Source organism: Beta vulgaris, chromosome 5 (assembly GCF_026745355.1).
Source record: "Beta vulgaris subsp. vulgaris cultivar EL10 chromosome 5, EL10.2, whole genome shotgun sequence".
Classification (NCBI taxonomy): Eukaryota; Viridiplantae; Streptophyta; class Magnoliopsida; order Caryophyllales; family Amaranthaceae; genus Beta; species Beta vulgaris.
In genome coordinates this window covers 12,953,237-12,968,183 of record NC_079206.1, presented here as the reverse complement: position 1 = coordinate 12,968,183, position 14,947 = coordinate 12,953,237, and the positions used below count along the sequence as shown (strand labels likewise).

At 36.7% G+C, this 14,947-nt stretch overlaps 4 protein-coding genes across 5 annotated transcripts; 2 read left to right on the top strand and 2 right to left on the bottom strand.

Moving 5' to 3' along the window:
* The first annotated feature begins 365 nt into the window (after nucleotides 1-365).
* On the top strand, nucleotides 366-5,894 carry LOC125497894 (uncharacterized). Its single transcript, XM_048645606.1, has 6 exons — nucleotides 366-467; nucleotides 2,223-2,819; nucleotides 3,017-3,265; nucleotides 4,845-4,913; nucleotides 5,072-5,189; nucleotides 5,461-5,894. The coding sequence occupies exons 1-6, from the start codon at nucleotides 366-368 to the stop codon at nucleotides 5,892-5,894; spliced, it is 1,569 nt and encodes a 522-aa protein (XP_048501563.1).
* Nucleotides 5,895-6,510: 616 nt separating this feature from the next.
* On the bottom strand, nucleotides 6,511-14,571 carry LOC104892845 (pentatricopeptide repeat-containing protein At1g77405). Of its 2 annotated transcripts, XR_008969361.1 has the most exons (3): nucleotides 12,920-14,571; nucleotides 12,673-12,720; nucleotides 6,511-7,069 (listed from the first exon to the last, which is right to left on the bottom strand). XR_008969361.1 is itself a non-coding variant. In XM_057394997.1 (1 exon), the coding sequence occupies exon 1, from the start codon at nucleotides 14,301-14,303 to the stop codon at nucleotides 12,957-12,959; it is 1,347 nt and encodes a 448-aa protein (XP_057250980.1). In that variant the 5' UTR covers nucleotides 14,304-14,571; the 3' UTR covers nucleotides 12,788-12,956. The 2 variants fall into 2 exon arrangements, 1 of the variants encoding a protein (XP_057250980.1); XM_057394997.1 differs by lacking the exons at nucleotides 6,511-7,069; nucleotides 12,673-12,720 and having other exon boundaries at nucleotides 12,788-14,571.
* LOC125497895 (uncharacterized) lies at nucleotides 6,686-7,063 on the bottom strand. Its single transcript, XM_048645607.1, has one exon. The coding sequence runs from the start codon at nucleotides 7,061-7,063 to the stop codon at nucleotides 6,686-6,688; it is 378 nt and encodes a 125-aa protein (XP_048501564.1).
* On the top strand, nucleotides 7,549-10,664 carry LOC104892843 (tRNA (guanine-N(7)-)-methyltransferase). The gene is made up of 2 exons (XM_010678856.3): nucleotides 7,549-7,786; nucleotides 9,664-10,664. Exon 2 carries the CDS (start codon nucleotides 9,714-9,716, stop codon nucleotides 10,470-10,472), a length of 759 nt encoding a protein of 252 aa, XP_010677158.2. The 5' UTR covers nucleotides 7,549-7,786; nucleotides 9,664-9,713; the 3' UTR covers nucleotides 10,473-10,664.
* Nucleotides 14,572-14,947: the final 376 nt, after the last annotated feature.

Sequence of the window (14,947 nt, the reverse complement as noted above, 5' to 3'; positions counted from 1 at the left end):
CGGTTTTTGTTAGAAACCGCAGCAATATATTTGGTCAAAAAGTAAACTTTTTTCAAAATTTTCCGTTGAAATAATATTGCTGGTTTTTTGGTCAAAACCGCAACAATATCTTTACTTTATATTTTTTTTTCTTTTTACGTGTTATATTGCTGCGTATGGGTAGAACCGCAGCAATATCACCGCAGCAAATAACATTTATTCTACTAGTGCCACAGGATTTTGGGGTAGCATTAAGACTTAATGTGGAGGAGGTGTGCTACTTTGAGTTTGTGTATTGGATTAATACTGATTTAGGATATAATGATGTTGGAGAGATATAGTATAGGAAGCATGGGTGTAGTTTGCACACGGGGAGAGCAAAAGTGATGAGTGACAAAGACATTTCTGAATTAGCTTTTTGGCAGCACCTGAAAAAGATGGGTTCTACCACCTATATTTGGTGCAACCAGAAAATGTTAACGGTGACAGTAAGAGGAGTGAAAGCAACACATTAAACAATTCAAGTTGTGGCCCACATGAGAATCTCAACACTCATAACCACTAGGAAAAAAAAAAGGAAGGGCTGCGTAGGAAGGGCTGCGCTTTTTCTATAAGCGCAGCCCTACTAGTGAAGAGTTGCGCTTTTCTTCAAAAGCGCAGCCCTAGATAACAGAAGGGCTGCGCTTTTTCTAAAAGCGCGGCCCTTCACTTAGTAGGGCTGTGCTTTTAAAAAAAAGCGCAGCCCTTCTAACAGTAAGAAGGGCTGCGCTTGTCTAAAAAACGCAGCCCTTCTAAAGCGCAGCCCTTTATGGGCTTTTTTTTTTTATTATTTGAAAAGAAGTGGCATTGGACTTGTAAAATAATAAGCGAGCTACTAGGGTTTTCATTCTCACGCCCTCATTCTCTCCTCTCTCATACGCCCCTCTTCTCTCTTCTCTCTCATACGCCCCTCTCTCTCACCCTCCCTCTTCTCTCTCAACCTTCGTCGGATCCTCACCCAACAACAACAAAAATTCCAACTTACCGCCATTCGTCTCGCCGGAATCAGATATCGCCTTATTCAACCGTTCGTCGCGCCGGAATCAGATATCATGAAAACCATTGTTCGTTCTTTTCTCGCGGGAATCCGATATCGCCCTCTCTCTCCTCTCTCGTCGTTCGTCTCGCTCCTCACCACCGTCGTCGTTCGTCGTTGACCTGCGCCGCGCAACTTCTCCCGTTCGCCGTTGGTCTTCGTCAAATCTGAATTTTAGGGTTTTTTTCATTTTTGTTTATTTTCGGTTAATTCTCATTTTTCGTTCATTTTTATTCTATTTTCGCTCCTTTTTTTTTCTATTTGTTCGTTCATTGGCAGCAACTTCAGATCTATAATTTTAGGGTTATTTTTCATTTTCATTTATTTTCGTTTATTTTTTGTTCATTTTTTTCATTTTTGTTCCTTTTCGGTTTTTTTTCAGGATATTAATTTCTGTTTTTTGGTTTGTATTCATTTCTTTTTGTGTAGTTACTCTGTAATTTTTTGTATTCTAATGTAGTTGGTCAATTTTTTTGTATTCTGATGTAGTTGGTTTGTATTCAATTCTTTTTGTTACTCATTTTTTTCGTTTGTATTAATTTTTGTTAATTTTTTGTATTCTGTAAAAAAAAATTTGTGTTCATTTCTTTTTGTGCTCTATAATGAATTGTGTTTGTATTCGATCTTTAATGTCAAATTTTATGTTGTTTTTAGTAAAAAAATGTCGAAAAATTTTATTTTATTTTTATTTTTTTTTGGTAGGAAGGGCTGCGCTTTTTAGGTAAAAGTGCAGCCCTTCTTTGTGATGGGCTGCGCTTGAGAAGCACAGCCCTATTTAAAAAAAGTGAAGGGCTGCTATTGAAAGGGCTGTCAAAAAGCGCAGCCCTAAGGATTTTTTTTAGCGGCCCTTCCTTATTTTTCCACTAGTGAACCCTAGCTTTGAGATAAACCCCCAAAAAACATCAGAACATATCTCTCAACCCAAGCAAGCTGCCCAACAATATCCAACCTCTCAGAAAAAACCACAAACACCTAAATCCTTGCCAGAACCCAGATTCAGAGAAAAGTTACCTATAATTTCAACCAAAAAAACCCAGCTTCTGTCAGTAAGCATATTCCACAAACTGAGGAAGAGGCGCAACCTGATTTGGTTGAGGGCACAGATGTTGATGAGGGTTCAAAGGAAGATACAGATGTGGATGATAGTGATGATGATTATGAAGATTAGAATAATGATGATGATCTCTTCAATGAATTTGTTGATGAAGGAATTGAGGAATCTGTGACTCATAGTTTGAGGCATTTGAGATGTAAGGAGGGAAGGTTAAGTGATAATGATGATGTGGTGGTGGAAGGTGATGGCTTTGCAGTTCCAGATGAGGTGGAATTGAATGACAGTGATGATGAGAAACTGAGTATCATAGGCTCAGATGATAAAGGGCCTCACTACCCTGTATTCAACCAAGATACAGACTTGAAGGGAACTATTGTATTCACAAAGGGCCTGAAGTTTGCATACAACAATTTGTTTAGAAAGGCTCTGCAGTGGCAAGCAATACAAAGGGGCTACAATTGTTTCTTTTTGCACAACAACAACAGTAGGGTTTCTATTGACTGTGCACAGAGGTGTGGGTGTCCTGTTCAAAAGGGAAGGATACTGAAATGCACTTGCAAGGTGAAGAATAAGTGTAGGTTCAAAATCCATTGCAAAAAACTGAAAAAGGAGGAGTCATGGCAGATAAAGAGTATAAGGCATGACCATATTTGTGAGCACCAAACTAACAACCCAAAGCTCACCTCACAATATTTGGCAGAGAGGTACTTGGTAAGATTGGAGAGATGATCCAAGTTGGAAGATAAGTGCTTTCATCAAAACGGCAAGAAGGGAGTGTAGGTGTGTTGTTGGGTATTACAAGGCATATTATGCGAAAAAGAGAGCAATGAAGATGATATTTGGAGATGCAAGCAAGAAGTATGAAAGAGTTTGGGACTATGCAGCTACAATAAGGAAATACAACCCAGGTAGCACTTGAATTGTTAAGGGTTACAGGTGTTGAGACAGGGAAACCTGAATTCTTGAGATTATATGTGTGTTTACAAGCATGTAAAGAGGGTTTCTTGGCTGGTTGTACGCCAATCTTGGGGGTAGATGGAGCTCATCTCAAAGGGACTTACCCTGGTATTCTGTTGACTGCAGTTGGGAAGGATGGAAACAACAATCTCTTCCCAGTTGATTGGGCTGTAGTTGAGACTGAGAATTCTGAGACATGGGTCTGGTTTTTTGGAGTTGGTGAGGAATGACATAGCCTCAGTTGCTGATTCAGTTACATGGGTTCATGATCAGGATGAATTAACCTACATGTCTGATAGACATGTTATTTCCCTAGGAACACTACAAGAGGGGGGGTGAATTGTAGGTGTAGAAATAAACGTAACTTTTTGCGGAAATTAAAACTTAAACGAATAAACAAGCTAAAGGAACACAAGGGATTTTTACGAGGAAAAACTTCTTGGGCCCAACAAAAGAAACAACCTCGACCACAGGGATTTTAAACTCAACACTTTCACTAATTAGGCCAAACAACTCTGTTACAACCTAATTCTAACTCGAGCCACACCTTGAGTTCCTAAACTCAAGTTCCTGAACACTGTTCCCTTAACAGCAGTTCCTCTCAACTTCACTCGAAGTTTTCTCACACATACAAGCTTCACTCAAAGCCTTTCTCTTACAGAACTTCACTCAAAGTTCCCTTACCCCAAAAACCAAAATACAATTGATCGAAATAAGCTTAGTGGAATTAGAGTAAGAAGGCAAAGAACAAATGGCTATTATGAGAGAATGAAGGCACTGACACTTAATAAGTTAAACTCACTTAATTACTTAGTCAGACACACTTTGGAACTTATCTAGACTTCTATATTTATAGTGTTAATCATGAAGAACGTGGGATTAATGTTAGAGTACATGTTTTAATCCATTTACCCATGATGTTCCTTCCCCTAAGGAACACGTTTTACATCATGTCCCATGATCCCATGAACTATAAATGAACGTGGATAAAATGCAGCCATTACTCCTAAATAATAGGAGTTCCTTGAGCATTATCCGAAAATCAGTTTTTATAAACTCTTTTTATCTTTAAATCTGAATTTCTAATCTTTAAGAAAATAATATCTTTGAAATAAAATCTTTCTAACAACCGGATATTTATTTTCTTATTTTCCGAAAAATAAAATCTTTTCCAAAACAGATTTTCTTTTTTAAAACTGATTTTATCATTTGAAATTAGAAATAACTAATTTCCTATAATCTAGGCATGACTTACTCCATTATCATTTTAACCGTTACACTAATTACACGCCTAAGTCTAGTTCCTTATATTAGTTCAGTTCCTTTAACATATTTGCTAAGTGTCACTTAGTTTGTTCCTTACAAAGGAACAAACGCTTCATTCTCAAATATTCTGCCACAGTTCCTTACCATTCTTTCTTTGTTCCTTTACATTGGAACTAGAAAATAAAACGCCTAGCTTCTATTATTCTTGATCCAATGCTTGCTCCAGTATCAACATAGAAACTTCTTTACTTAGCCTTTGAAATCCTCTCTTGACTTCTTCATTGACTTCGTATTCTCCCAGTTCCTTGCATTGATACCTTAAACACCATACACTTAAATAATTCATTAGTTCACTACTTAGTTTGTTCCTTTGTTTCTTTGTCATTATCAAAACTAGGGTTCAACAAGACAGAAAGTGAGTAGCTCAACATATGCTTACTGCCCCAATTTGCTTGTGCTTACCAATGTCTTTACTCTAACATGTTTATTCTAATTTCAAATGCAAAATTACAGGGGCTTCTAGATGCCTTCAATAAGGTCATGCCAAGAGCTGAGACCAAGTACTGTGCAGAAACATATGAAGTAATTTCAAACTGAAATTTCCAGGAGTTGTATACAAGGAACATTTTTGGAAAGCTACAAGGTCTACTACAAAGGTATCTAGTTGCTATCCATTTTTAGTTTCAAGCTAATTGTAATATAGTCATGAACTTGTTGTCTTGGTTGTTTTAAAATTGGAGCACTTCAAAATGCATATGAACAGCATCAAGAACATCAACATTGCAGCTTACAACTACCTGCAAGCCATCCCAGTTGAGCATTGGAGTAGGCATGGTTTCAGCACAAGTTCCAAATCTGGTATGCTATTAAACAATTGCTGTGAGAGCTTTAAACAACTACCTGCAAGCCATCCCGGTTGAGCATTGGAGTAGGCATGGTTTCAGCACAAGCTCCAAATCTGGTATGCTATTAAACAATTGCTGTGAGAGCTTTAATAATGTTCTGAGGGAGGCAAGAACCAAACCAATATTGCAGTTGATGGAATGTATTAGAAGGTACATTATGGTAAGGTGTGTAGCCAAGAGAGAGGGTTTGAGTAAGTTCAATGGAGTGATAATGCCTTTTGTAGTCAAGATGATTGAGAAAGGTTTACGACAAACTTCACAAATGAGGTTGAGGCAAGCTGATCTGAATGAGTTTGAGGTTAACCATGAAGACTACACTTATGTAGTAGATTTGGAGGCACAAACTTGCAGTTGTGGTAGGTGGACACTAATGGGGATCCCATGTTGGCATTCATTAGCATGTATTCAGTTGAGGAGGCTTAAGTATGAACATTATGTTCACAAAGCATACCATGTAGAAACATATGCTGCTACTTATGTACCAAAGTTGAGAGGTATGCCTGGCCAGCTACAATGGGAGCAGACTGACTACCCTAAACCATTACCCCCACCTCATAGGAATCTACCTGGGAGACCTTCCAACCACAAAAGGAAGAAAGAGGTGGGAGAAGATCAGGAAAGGCAGGAAACAAAGAAGGCTAAGAGGCAAAATAGGTGACTAAGATGTGGTGAACTTGGCCATTATTAGAAGAAATATAACAAGCCTATTGGTTTAGGTTTTGTGAAAAACAAAGGAAAAAAGACAAGCACAACTACTGTTGCAGCTGCTGGACCTAGTAACACACCTGCTTAAGTTCACAAAGAAGCTGCTCCTAAAAAAAAAGGGAAGCAAGGGGTTGATGCATCAAAGAAGAGTGTAGCTGCCAAGAAGGGCTCAACCACCAGGTCAACAAGCAAGAGACCTCCTGTGTCAGGTGAAAAAGTACAAGCATCTCAGATGTCCACTTCCACTTCAGCACCACAATTGGAGCCACTATCTCAGCCATGAAGTTTCAGTTCTTTTGTGCTAATGTATTTCAGATGTTGATTAAGTTACTAAATTCAGTGATGATGTTAAACTTACCGTTTTTGTTCACTTTTGTAAACATTGGAAACCAAGTTCTTTTATGTTATGTTTCAGATTATGACTATACTTCTGATTTGGTTCCTTTTTATAGTGCTAAATGATCAATGCACAAATAAGTGCACAACACTTTTCTGATTTGGCAGAAAATGGTTCAGGTTAATTGAGGTTGAAAATTGATAGTGCTAACTCATCAGTGCATAATTGAGACACAAAATGTTTCCTTTTTATTCTCATAAAGTGGTCCACATTATTACAACACTTTTACAACCCCAAAACACTTAACAAAAGTAAGATGACCACAAACATCTGTACATCACTTCTCCTTACATAAACAACATTCCACCTCTTAATCTAATTCATCACTTTCACAACAATGACATTGATTACAGCTGAAACAATAACACATAAAAAACAGCATTGAAACCCAAACTTTTGTTAACTATTTCCTTCCTCTTCAATGGCTTCCTGTTAATATTTTGCAATTCTTGTTCCAACCTATTTTTTTGATGCTCAACACAAATCAATCTTGACTTCAAAATGTAATTATCAGTAGCAACCCTATGCTTCTCTGCCACCAGCATGTTTATCACATCTCGCTGCCAATTCGTGGGCTCTTCAACATCAACCCAGTCAAAGGTGTTGCATCCCCTGTGCCCAGTTTCATGATTGTAGAATTTGCAAGCTTTGAATTTCCATCCTGGGTTGTCATGAGTCCAGGAGGTTTGAGTCGCGCGAGGAAAGCCACAAGCACAATTCACCATTATTGCCTGCAATAATTGAGAGAAACAAATCAGGGAGACACAATTGAAAAAAGATGAACTAAATGAAAAGGATTTGAACAAAAGCTTGCAAAATCCTAATTAACCTTTGATTGAAAGAGCCAAAATTGAGATAAGAAATGGGAAATGAGGCAGAAATGGTATTTGGGGTACAAAGAAGCAGATATAAGTTAGGGAAATTAGGAGGGAAAAATTTGTCAAGGTAGGGCAAAAAAAGAGGGAAAAATTAGAATAGGATTACCATTTAGCAATTAAGGCAAGTCAATGCCTGAAAAGATTGGTCAACGTCGGAAACCGGTGGTAAGGTCCTTCGTCACAATATTTTTTGCTTTCTGGCCTTTAAATGCCAACTTTTTTTTTAAGGTCCCTTCTCACAAAAAAAAAAATTCTAAAATTCCTTTTGACAAATTATTTATAATATTATCTAGAGTCCTATAATAAGCTACTATAAACTAGTGAATCCATGTTATATTTTCGGGCATTTCGCATAATAAAAATCTTAAACTGCATAGGTATAAGCTAAAGCTATAGCCGCTATAGGCGAGTAACACTCCAAAAGGCGCTCACGGTGACGCTCACGGTGCCGGTGACCAACTCATACGCAAATTCAATTCCTTTAGAACCACTCGAACCTCTCATAAGTCATACGCAAATTCGTCACTCATACGCTAATTCCAAAGCTCGAATTGCAGAAGCTCGTTCCAGGTTCTTGTTTTGTTCCTTAGATGAATCTACTTGTTTTGTTGCGGATTTTGGTGTGGAATTGCGATTTTTAAGATCTACTTCATGTGATTATTCATGCATTTGGTTTTATGCGGTTGTTTGTTATTGTTTGTTTCATGAATTCAACTTATTTTTTCTTCATATATGTTATTTCATGTTTTTAGGGCTTATAATTCCAATGAATTTCTGGTATAACTTCTTAATTCATGTTTGTTTGTTTCATGGAACTAAATGATAAGAAAATTTATGTAACAATTTGTAGATGCGCATATTTGTGTTCATTTGTTCTTGTTTAATTTCATCAGAACTTGCAAGTATTTCATACAAAGAGCCATAGATTGCTGAACTTTCTAGAGTGTAAAGATGCCTCATTTGGAAGTGATTTCTTTGTCAAACCTCTCCTTTTCTGACCTCCATTTGGACAAGCTATCTCAATGCACCTTGAAGGGTCGTGTGTAGACGGTAGTACTATCTGTTTAAAACTAGAACATTGTAGAATCGTTTGTAGTACTATCTGTTTTGTCAAACTAGAATATTCGTATTTCTTCCAAATTAATGAAGCTGCTTGAAAATGTAGCACCATAGAATAATGATAGGCCTTCCAAGTTTCCAGAAAACTAATTATATGGAGCCGAGAGGCGGTATGTCTTTGTTGCTCTACAGATCTGGATATTGTAATCAGCATTTTGCAAATACCATCCTGCCAAAATTTCTTCTTCTGAATAAGCTTTTCAGCGAGTAACATCCGTATGATGCTGGAGAGACTTCTCTTTATGTGGACTTTTCTGTAGATGTCTAGAGTATAGGAGTATTTAGTAACTCTTGTGCGTGCCTTGTCTGTGTACCTTCCTTTGGCACCATTTCGTCGCTTGAGAAAGGAAGTACATGTTTGTGGCTCTTTAATTTTTAAGGTTAGGGAAAGGGGAGGGGGTGGCAATGGTGACATTTCCTTTGTTTATTTCATCATTTCTCTGGCTCTTCCAACTTTTGTGTGACGTGAGCTCATTGATATAATGAGCAGATTGATACTTGCCATACAGTTTACTTTGGACTATCAGTTGCATCTTCACATCACATCCCAAAGAATGACATAAAGCTTATCTCTCTCTCTTTTTTTTTTTTGAGAAGGAGGGGGTGCGGTGGGGGGGGGGGTGGATAAAAGGGGAAACGGATAGTGTGTCTCAGCTGGAGTAGAGAGCAAAGTTGCTAATTGCTATAGTGTATTAACCAAGTGCTATTACATTTCTAGACACCTGGTTGTAGATGAAGCCTAGGAAAACTTCCTTTGTCTTTTTGATGTGAGTGCGTGATCTTTGTATTAACTGAATATTTTGTTGTTTTCCCCCCCTCATCGACAAGCTGAAGCACAACGTGCTAATATGTTTAGATGAGATACTATAATGTTCCATTTGAAAAGTGTTGTCAGTAAAATTTGTTTAGTGTCTCCTTTGCCTTATTATAACTGTATATTAGCATTCTTTTTGCAAACTATGCTTGAAAAAGTTTGGCAACCAAGTAATGTTATGTTTACGGTAGTATTAAAAGGAGGATAAGCATTTTCTTCTTGGAAAGGAAGCCTAGTTGTTATGTTTAACAAACTTTTTACTGGAGACCATACACTCCATCTATTTATTTATCTATAAATTGCATCTACTGATGATGCATTTTGCAAATACAATTCTGAAGCTTTGGTTTCACTTGCCTGTAAATTAGCAAAATTTGTGCATGTATATCTCTATTAGTCAGTAGTCACTGTATTCTGTATGGTTCCTGCTAGAAAGCAGGTGATTATGTCATGAAATGTCTTCTTGTCTTCTCTATAACTCAATTTTTTTTTGCGGGGATGTTACTTTGAGCAGACTTTTTGAAGCATCAAGTCTGAATCAGCCAGCCATTCTGTGCAAGAAGCATGACGGGTAGCAAGGTGAACCCAACTAAAAACAAGTCAACAGGTTTACCTCGGAAGCGATTTTACCGAGCTCGAGCCCATAGTAATCCGTTAAGTGATTCTCACTTCCCTGTTCCACTTTCACCTCACCATGTTGACTATTCACTTCATTTTCCGCAAATCTTCCCTTCACCTGACCGATCTGTAGATGCAAGAAAGATTGAGTTTGCCGACATAGGTTGTGGTTTTGGAGGTCTTCTCATTAGCCTTGCAACTCTGTTTCCTGAAAAGCTAATGATAGGGATGGAGATCCGGGATAAGGTGACTGAGTATGTCAAGGAACGGATTTTGGGGTTGAGGAAAACAAACCCAGATCAATACCAAAACATCTCTGTGGTTCGAACCAATTCCATGAAATACATTCCAAATTATTTCGAAAAGGGTCAACTATCAAAGATGTTCTTCTTGTTTCCAGACCCACACTTCAAAGAGAAGAATCATCGTCGTAGAGTTATTAGCCCATTCTTGCTAGATGAATATGCTTATGTACTCCGGGAAGGGGGGATTATCTACACCATGACGGATGTTGAGGAGCTGGGAGTGTGGATGAAGACGTGTCTTGAGAACCATCCCATGTTTGAGGCTTTCACAGAAGAAGAACTTGAAGCAGATCCAGTTGTTAAGCTCTTGGAGTCTGCTACCGAGGAAGGGCAGAAGGTCGCGAGGAATGGGGGGCAGACTTTTCAAGCAGTGTTCAGACGGACATCTTTGCCTGCTTAGTGCTTAGTGCTTAGTGCTTAGTGCTTAGTAGTCTATAACTTTGTAATAGTTCGATTTTTGCATCAACTAGGCTAGGAGTAATTCAGTATTGGATATTTTTATATCACCTCTGCTAATTTGCAAAATTTTGTTTGTTACAATTGTACTTTTGTCATATTTAAGATAGAGGTCTAATTCAAATACTTATGATAATGTGGGTTTTTTTTTTTTTTTTTTGAGGTGGATAATGTGGGGTTTATATCACGCTGGACAAGGAACAATGGTTTTTCATCCTTGACGTGCATTTAAGTTGGGAATTATAAAAACTCCATATATTGCAAACAAAATCATTACTGGGTATGTGAAATGCGGTCATTTGGGTATTGCACGCCAATTGTTCGACGAAATGTCTCAAAGAGATATAGTTTCTTGGAACACCATGGTAGTTGGGTAACGAGATGAGAAGGTGTAGATTTGGTGTTTCATATAAAGTCCCTCTATCAGAATAATTAAGTACAATGGGTGTATTTTTGAAATTAAGTCAACCCAAGGGTTAACCCTTACAAGGTTATTAGTCTTATAGGAACTACCAGCATATTGACTTGTAATGCATGCAAAGCAGGGGGGTAAGGATCGAACTCCTGACCTCAGAGATCAGAGGGGAATGCTCTACCACATGAGCTAGCTCCTTATCCTTAACTTGGATCAAATATGTTGAACTTAAAATTAATTTACAATAATCTATCGTTAAAAAAAAATATATTTAGAGTTAAAAAGTCCAAAAATTAATCCTACACCTAAACATATTTGTGAATTCCCAAGATCCGAACCTGGGTCAGCAGCGAAAACAAGTAAAGTAGTAACCAAGTAAGCGGGATATTAACACATTGTTCATCATGCAATTAAAAATATTTATAGTATAAATGAAATCATACAATATTTTACCCTTTAAAGAAAATACTATTTTATTACTCTAAATATTGTGATACAAAAAAAATCATAAGAGAGAATTAATAATAATAATTTTTTTAAAGGGCAAATTTTAATAATTATTACTGTATTTCACAATAAATTTTGAGGGATAGTATTTACGTTAGGGGTAATATTTATGTTATAACTCATCAATTTTTTTTGTCTAATAAGGTTAAATAAGTTTCAAAAGTCTAATAAGGTCTAATACGTTTCAATCATGTCCAATAAGGTCTAGTAAGTTTCAATAAGGTCTAATAAGTTCCAATCAGGTCTAATAAGTTCCAATCAGGCCAATAGTTTCAATCAGGTCCAATAAGTTCCAATAAGTTCCAAAAAAATTGAAACTTATTGACCTTATTGAACCTGATTGAAACTTATTAGACCTTATTGGACCTTATTGGAACTTACTGACCTTATTGAAACTTATTAAACCTTATTGGCCCTGATTGAAACTTATTAGACCTTATTGAACCTGATTGAAACTTATTAGACCTTATTGGACCTGATTGAAACTTATTTGACCTTATTAGACAAAAAAATTGATCATTAATAACATAAATATTACCACTAACGTAAATACTACCCCTCAAAATTTTTTATGGAGTAATAATTACTATAATCCGTCCTTTAAAAAATAATGATTATTAATTATCTCTCATGATAATTAATTTAACAAAAAAATTTACTATTTATATATTTGTCTATACATAACTTTCACCACTAATATATCTAATAGTCTTGTTTTGATTTTATAAAACACTAGTAGAAAAGCAAAATTTTTAATATGAATAATAAAATAATAGACATAATACAAATAAATAATAAAATAATAAATATAATACAAATAAATAATAAAATAATTATAATTATTATTACAAAATATTGTAATTATTATTATTATTATTATTGTTAACCTTAATTATTTGACCATGATTATAATATTATCTAATAGCAATATAAATAATCAAATAATAAACAATAATATGTGGTACTTTAATAAAAAAATTCTAATAATAACATACTCCCTCTGTTTCTTAAAAATCTTCTTTGTTACTATTCCTACAGATACCAAAAAAGATTCATTTGTGTGAGGTGTGAAGTGGGTAAAGTAGGAGAGAGAACGGACTGAATGGATTGAATGTATCTAGCAGAAGCCTGAGCTTCAAAAAGCATCTTAAAAGAATATCATAACATACTAAAGGATCACAAAGAAACTGTAAAACTAAAAAGAAAAGCATTATGAACTTACCGAAGCAACTGCAAACTGCATCACATAATTTCCAACAGCTGCACCTTCCTGTTGTTATATGAGTAAAATAGTCAATCCTTCACTAGATTTAATCAAGCATGATTGAGAGAGAAGAGATAAGAATATCAGCACTAATCATGTGGAGCAAACAATGGCTAAAGATATATAAGTGTCTTAGGAATTGCTACACTAAAAAAAAAAAATTGCCGAAAAATAGTGTGTTCTGAATATTGCTAGTGTCCCTTACATTAAGACAATACAGAGCAAAAAAGCCCTCAACGAAATCATTCAATGATAAGAGCACAATTTTTCCGGTTCATGAAAGGTTTAGCCTTCTTTCTTTCCTCGTATCTAACTAGTATACCATCCTCGATTCTTCCACGAGTTTTTTCATCCAACAAGTCTGCTTTACCATTGCAATGTAGGGTGTCAAGAACCAACTTGTACGTGTACTCTCGAGGAATAAAGCCTCTATCCACCATCTCAACAAGGAAATTCCATGCCTCTGTCACCCTCCCTACTTCACACAAACCATGAACAATGGGCGTGTACGAACTTGTGGTAGGAGTTCCATGACCCATTTCTTGCATTATCCTCAACATCTCGATACCCTTATCAACCTCATTCGCCACACTATAGAATCTAATAATAGAGTCATAAGTAACTCGATTAGGTAAACAACCCCTCTTGTTCATATCCTCCAACAGCTCAAGAGCTCTCTCAATCCTATTGGTCTTGCAGCACCCATCAATCAAACTATTGTAGGTAACAACATCCGGAACAAATCCCTTAAACAACATCAACCGAAACAGATGATTAGCTTCCCACACCCTCCGCCTGATTGCCTTCCTACACCCAGTACTCATGGCGTGCTTACAATAAGAGCTTATCAAAATCGTGTATGTGTACGTATCAGGCGGGCATCGAAACCCCGGTAACTCCATTTGTTGCAAGAAATGCTTAGCCTTCTTAAAGAAGCCAACTCTACAAAGCCCAAAAATGATAGTATTGTAGGCATAAACATCAGGTTTGCAATGAAACTGCTTCATTCTATAAAAAGCATGCACTGCCTCATTTACCAAACCCTCTTCACATAGGCATTTCATCAAACATGTAACAGACTTTGTAGTAACCAACCCATGATCATTACGACACTCTCTCCTACTCATTTCCCTCAAAAAATCCCACAAATTACTGAGCTTGTTAGCCTTAACCAGCACAAGAGCCATCTCTTTAACGGTTCTCTCATCATGGGCAAACCCGAATTTCTCGGATTCGACCCAGTAAAAGAACTGGGTTGATTTCATGACCCCATAATCAATCAGGGTCGGGTCACGGAAGGCACCAGGGCCCAGAAGAAGAGACCCGTTGTTGAGCTTTTGGGATTCGAGTTTAAGGTTGCGTTGTTTGAGAGGGGTGCGGTGTCGGGTCGGGTTGGATTGACGGCCAATGGATCGGGTTGGAGTGAAGAAGAAAGTGGGAATTAATCGGAGGATTTGGGATACAATATCGGAGCTCCATGTGTATGAATTGAAAGGGGTGGTTGAAGTCAAGGGGATGTCACGTATGATGGCGGCAAGTACTTGGTTCACTACAGCAGTCCCTGGGCCTGAGGATGACAGGTTATTCATTCCTGATTTTCAGTCACAACACTTGAAAAAGTGATCTGATGAAATTAAACAAGAACAAGTGAACACAAATATGCGCATCTACAAATTGCTCAAACACCCCTAAAGGAACTCATTTATATGCTGCATTGTCAATTGATATGTTTATAATCTACAGTACATTTCTCTTAATTTTATCCCATAGTAGTATAGTACTTGTTTATGGTTGAAGGCTCAGGTGTTGCCGTGTTGGCGGTGTTCTAATTGAGCACATACAAATATTTTATTTTATTGCATTTTTTTTTTTGAAGTTGAAGACAGAATCTATATATATATAAAAGGTTGAATTGGCTTACGTGTCATTCACTAAAAAAAATATGTCCACATGTCATTTGCAAAAGCCCCCTCACTACCTTCTGCCACGTGTGATTCTGACTAATGGAATGCATCCATTACAATCTTTGTAACTTTCGTAAGTTTGTATATTTATGTAGATGAATTTCTAACTGTTTTCCTATTTAATATATATTAGCGATTTTTTTGGCATTTTTCTCTCCACTCTCCACATCAAACAAAAAAATTTATCTTATCTTACACGGAAGTAGATACATATTGTCAACCATCTTATTTTTAATTCTCGGTAAAAAAATACTTTTAAAAAAGTTGTT

Bases quoted from the DNA above. Each gene is read 5' to 3' on its own strand.
- LOC104892843 (XM_010678856.3), top strand. From the start codon at position 9,714: ATGACGGGTAGCAAGGTGAACCCAACTAAAAACAAGTCAACAGGTTTA.
- LOC125497895 (XM_048645607.1), bottom strand. From the start codon at position 7,063: ATGGTGAATTGTGCTTGTGGCTTTCCTCGCGCGACTCAAACCTCCTGG.
- LOC125497894 (XM_048645606.1), top strand. From the start codon at position 366: ATGAGTGACAAAGACATTTCTGAATTAGCTTTTTGGCAGCACCTGAAA. The intron at 3,266-4,844 runs GTCTGGTTTTTT...GCAAAATTACAG, and splicing joins CTGAGAATTCTGAGACATGG to GGGCTTCTAGATGCCTTCAA. The intron at 5,190-5,460 runs GTATGCTATTAA...TGCCTTTTGTAG, and splicing joins CAGCACAAGTTCCAAATCTG to TCAAGATGATTGAGAAAGGT.
- LOC104892845 (XM_057394997.1), bottom strand. From the start codon at position 14,303: ATGAATAACCTGTCATCCTCAGGCCCAGGGACTGCTGTAGTGAACCAA.